Raw genomic sequence first — 5,548 nt, 5'->3', positions numbered from 1 at the left:
CGGGCAGGTTTATGTCGACTAATGTGTTGAATATATCTAACAATAAAAAAGTGTCGTATTATATTTGGAGAGAACATTAATAAGTACCTAATTCAAAATGAATATAATTTATAACATGTATTTAATTGATAAAAGTATATGTATGTATATAATAATGAAAAATAATTTAAATGTCAATATTTCTATCGTTTAAAAACTCGTCCAGTGTATAGTAGCATTTATCGGTCAAAAGTAATTTTAAGTTTTTAATAAATAAGTTCTTTTCTTATGCAGTCAGGTAGGGCATTATACAACGCAACATGCACGCTTGTATATATTCAAGTTTCTTTAATTATGTTCAAATTGTTCATATTCACGTGTCCCTATTTATTAAATCGACCAACAAATTGCGTACAAATAACGTTTGTTTAATTATTCATTTTGGAAGGTAATATACAAGTAAATATGTTGTGAAAATTTTAAACGTTATTAATGTGGACAACGATATATGTATGTATGATGGACTGACGGCTCCACAGCTCGGCTGACACAGCCATACTGCGCTTGTCTGTGACACCAGAGGTAACAGGTTCGAATCCCGTCAAGGGCATGATGAAAAAAGAACTTTTTCTGTGGCCTGGCTTTTGAATGTTTATCTATATAAGTACTTATTATAAAATATAGTATCGTTGAGTTATCTCGTAACACAAGTCTCGAATTTACTTCGAGGCTAACTCAATCCGTGTATTTTGTCCCGTATATATTTATTTATTTATTTATGAAGAATGAGAAAGAGATGTAGTGGTCCTAGTCCAAAGTGCCGGGAACCATATTAAGGCACCTTCAATGCAACTATCGATATTATAATGCGTACAGCACTACGAGACCCCTATGGAATGTTTTTTTCGCATTTATACCATCTGTATTCTCGATACTTTATGGCCTACCGGGATAATATCTATTTAAAACAAATGTCAACGTCATATATTATCAACTGTCAAGTTGCTTGTGTTTTCGGTTTTCTTTCGGGCATTTTTTGGCTTGCTTTGTTGCATTTTTGCAGATTTCTTTTCGTAAATTTACGGTAAAAGTTTATTTTTATGACGAAGGAAAATGGCAGCAGGCCCAATCGCTGAAAGAAATCAAGGTAAGAAAAAACATTTATGTTGTGAATTAAGTGAGGTTATGTACACCTATGAAGACATAATTAAATTACCAGCATTTACTGTATTTTTAATTAAAATTGATAATAGGATACTATCACTATATGCTTTTGGTTTGCATGCTTTAAGTACGTTAAGCATTCAACAAAAACAAACTCGTAAAAAATAAACAAATAACTGTGTTCCGTCTTTCATTCCAATTTGCGATTCCGACTCAGTCGAAATAATCTTTAGTTGTTGAATTGATTATCAATTTTGAACTTTTCCAGATGCCACCATATATGTGGGTGGTCTTGATGATAGGGTCTCGGAGAGTTTGCTATGGGAGCTCTTCGTTCAAGCTGGACCTGTGGGTGAGTGTCTTTCATATTTATTTGATTTTATGTTCTTTAATCTTAAATCATATGCTAAAATATAAAGGCATAACCTAAAATAAATTTACTGTGGTAATTAAGTGATTTTAAATAAGTCGTAAATCATTGACTTCCTATATAATACTTAAAATATATTTTTAAAGAAAATGCTACTTAAGCAGTGAATGTGTAAACAAAATTTTGATTTAAATCTTTTTTCTTTAAATAGCAGCAACCTTGTTTAAATTCCATTCCATGTTATTTAACTAAAAAGTATGAAACATACACAATGTAGCAAATATACTGTTTTTAAACAAAATTTTCACTCAATAACTTCCAACAAAACAAACCGAAAAGAAGCTTCTTTAACTGAAATATCAATATCTAATTTTGATTTCAGTCAATGTTCACATGCCAAAAGATCGTGTGACACAGACACACCAAGGTTATGGATTTGTTGAGTTCATGGGTGAGGAAGATGCTGACTATGCTATTAAGGTAAATCTTCTTTGTTCTTTTACATACTATTGATCAATCTCTTTTTTAGTCTCTGTAGAAGTAGTGGTTATGTTATAATTTCTCATTTACTGATTGTCCTCAGGGCAGTTGTTTGTCTTCAAAGCTGACCAAGAGTACTTCACTTACCATTATAATATGTTTATTAGTATGATTGTTAACTTTTTATTCAACATTTATCTAGGTATATTTGATTATTTACATACATACATATGGTCATGTCTAGATCCTTTGAGGGGTAGACAGAGCCAACAGTCTTGAACAGACTGAAAGGTCACATTCAGCTGTATGACTTTGATAGAAGAAGATTCTCCAAAATGTTGTATGCCTAGATCAATCATGACGTATGTAATATTTTCAGGTGATGAACATGATAAAACTCTATGGTAAGCCAGTACGAGTCAATAAAGCATCGGCACACCAGAAGAATCTGGACGTGGGAGCTAATGTTTTTATTGGAAACTTAGATCCGGAAGTTGATGAAAAACTTCTTTATGACACATTCTCTGCATTCGGAGTTATTTTACAAACACCAAAGGTATGTATAAGAAATAAGCTGAAATAATTAAACTATTTGCACTAGAATAAAAGTTGATGATTTATTTGCCAAGGTTTTTTTTATTTTCTTATTTTAAATTACAAATCTTTGTTCTTTAAAAAGGAGCTCTAATTTTTATTCCACTGAAAAATGTAACGTAAATTAGCGAAAATGTCATATTTTCATATACATATATCTAAAAAATTATTCTTGTAGGCTGCAGAGAAACTTGACCCCTATTGCTTTTATGAATGGCGGGCCACGTATAGCTCAGGTGATTGAACCTGAGTGTAGGTGTTTTTCTCATTGTATCAGTGTTTCTTTTTACCTAGGTTATAAAAATCATACTATTTTCAGGTCATGAGAGATCCAGAGACTGGCAACTCCAAAGCATTTGCGTTCATAAACTTCGCCTCATTTGAAGCCTCAGATGCGGCTATTGAGGCAATGAACAACCAATACCTATGTAATAGACCGATTTCAGTGTCATACGCTTTCAAGAAAGACGTCAAAGGAGAACGGCATGGTTCTGCTGCTGAAAGGTGAGATAATATTTTTATTGTCTGACTAGCTGTGCCCGCGACTTGGTCCGCGTGGATTAGTAATTATAGGCATCATTGATGCCCTCAAGGATGAATCTGCAGCCTCTCTTAGACGGCTTCGTAACTTCTTACCGACTGCCACTAAAATTTCGCTTGCTGAGTCTCTCTTGCTTCCTTTTCTTGACTACGCAGATGTCTGTTATACTGACCTTACAGAGGACCAGCTGAATAAACTAGAGCGTCTGCAAAATTATTGTATTAGGTTTATATTTGGCCTGCGGAAGTATGATCATGTTTCGGAATTTAGATCTAAACTCAAATGGCTTCCTATTCGACTCCGTCGGGATTGCCATATACTGTATCTTCTTTATAACATCTTATTTAACCCATTGTCCCCGCATTACTTGAAGGAACGATTTGTTTTTCTTGCTGATTCTCACCCCCGCAATCTTAGATCTAATGATAATTTATCTTTGAGAACTCCGGTGCATCGGACTAGGTTTCTAGCTAAATCTTTCACTATTAAAGCTACTATATTGTGGAACGCCCTGCCAGTGTCCATTAGGAAAGCACAGTCGTTAAACTCTTTTAAATCTCAAGTGAAGGAATTTTATTTGCAACAATGTTACACATCATCGTAATAGTTATTATGTATTATTATATATTTTATTTATCAGTATATATTATATAAATATATAGTATGTATTTCTATGTATATATAATATGTATGTATTGTTATGTATATATAATATGTATGTATTGTTATGTATACATAATATGTATGTATGTAGGTAAAGGATTTATAATATTTTTTGTCTATGCATTAATACTCATTAGCTTGTCTGTTGCATTTGTTACATCCCGTCCGGCTTTGTGTGATAAAATTACTATCCATTCATCGGTTGTCTGGAAGAAATTGCTTTTAGCAATAAGACCGCCAATTGTACTTCCTACTTAGATTATATTTAATTTAAGTTACTATGTTATTATGTTGTACAATAAAGTGTTCATTCATTCATTCATTCATGAATAACTTCCCCTGTTTTTTTTTCACATTTTCCATTATTGATTTTCTCCTAATAGTTGCAGCGTGATGTTATATGGCCTAAAGCCTTCCTCGAGAAATGGTCTATTCAACACAAAAATAATTTTTCAATTCGAACAAACTCTTCAGCATTATAATATTAGTATTGATATAGCAGAGATGGTCATATCACCTTGTAAAATGCTATAAAAGCATATTATATTATGAATGTTGAAGAGAAAGAAGTATGCAGGGATCGTGTCAGGGAAGTGGAATGATGTAGGTTTTGAAATAGTCGTAATTTTTTATGTATGTATCAGCCTACTTTCTTGTAGAGCATTGAAGGAATAAATGTTTTAAAAATTGGAAGAAACTTATATGTATTTTAATTAGTATACTGCTCATAACCTGACCCTCATTAGAAAATCCTGAATACTGTGATTCATTTTTAAGCTGAGATGTATACTGAGGGGCTATCAACTCTTCATAAGACATTAGTATTCATTAGTATTAATATACCTACCATTGAAAAGAAAAACTAATATATCTTTATATTTTACAGATTACTCGCTGCGCAAAATCCTCTATCGCATGCGGATCGACCTCATCAACTGTTCGCGGACGCGCCACCAACTTTGATGGGGCCAGTTCTCATGGCCCCCCCGCCTCCCCCAACCCCAAGCCCGATGCCTCCCGGCCCCCCAATGGCTGCAAGAATGCCACCACCTTTACCCATGCAAGCTCCCCCGCCACCACCATCGTCTATGCCTCCGCCAGGCCCACCGCCGCCCCCTGGCCCTCCTCCGCCCCCTCCCCCGTTCCACCACTTCCCTCCACCCCCGTTTGGCCCACCAGGGTTCGGCCCACCCCCGCCCCCCGGCGCCAGGCCCCCTCCCCCGTGGAGGCCCCCGCCCCCACAGTTCAGGCCCCAGTTCCCCCCTCGTGGCCCACCGCCGTTCGGACATCCACCGTTCCCGCACCACCCGCCTGAGCCGAATTATAATTATTAAGGAATATAGTGTAGTTTGCTGATATTTGCGTTTTATTTTAAACTAGTTCTCGCCCCCGGCATCCTATTGATAGAGTCTATAAAGATTTTTTCAGACTTAACTTTTAAACAGAATTTTTTTTTACATAAATAGAACACAGTCCGACTTAACTTTTCCCAGAAGAGGCGTGATTTTTTGTGTATGTATGTAGTCAGACTTCTAGTGCCATGTTATTCCCGGCACTTTGAAATAGGACCACTCCATCTCTTTCATATATCGTAAAAGGCGAATAAGAGGATAGACACACATCTAGTGTAGCTTTAAGTCAATGTTCCACTGCAAAGGTTGCGAAAGTTAGGCTTCTTGAAAAAAATCTGACTTACCCCATCTAAGATTGTGATCGCGCGTCTCGGGCTCGCCTATAGGCGAGACCGTCAGAATGAT

At 35.8% G+C, this 5,548-nt stretch overlaps 1 protein-coding gene across 1 annotated transcript; it reads left to right on the top strand.

Annotated features, from left to right (window-relative positions):
* The first annotated feature begins 766 nt into the window (after positions 1-766).
* LOC106129234 (splicing factor 3B subunit 4) lies at positions 767-5,147 on the top strand. Its single transcript, XM_060947536.1, has 6 exons — positions 767-1,126; positions 1,412-1,495; positions 1,896-1,993; positions 2,373-2,549; positions 2,907-3,091; positions 4,678-5,147. Exons 1-6 carry the CDS (start codon positions 1,093-1,095, stop codon positions 5,123-5,125), a joined length of 1,026 nt encoding a protein of 341 aa, XP_060803519.1. The 5' UTR covers positions 767-1,092; the 3' UTR covers positions 5,126-5,147.
* The last annotated feature ends 401 nt before the right edge of the window (positions 5,148-5,548 follow it).

Source organism: Amyelois transitella, chromosome 13 (assembly GCF_032362555.1).
Source record: "Amyelois transitella isolate CPQ chromosome 13, ilAmyTran1.1, whole genome shotgun sequence".
Taxonomy (NCBI): domain Eukaryota; kingdom Metazoa; phylum Arthropoda; class Insecta; order Lepidoptera; family Pyralidae; genus Amyelois; species Amyelois transitella.
Note: the sequence above shows the minus strand (reverse complement) of the source record. Positions and strands in the feature narration are given on the sequence as shown.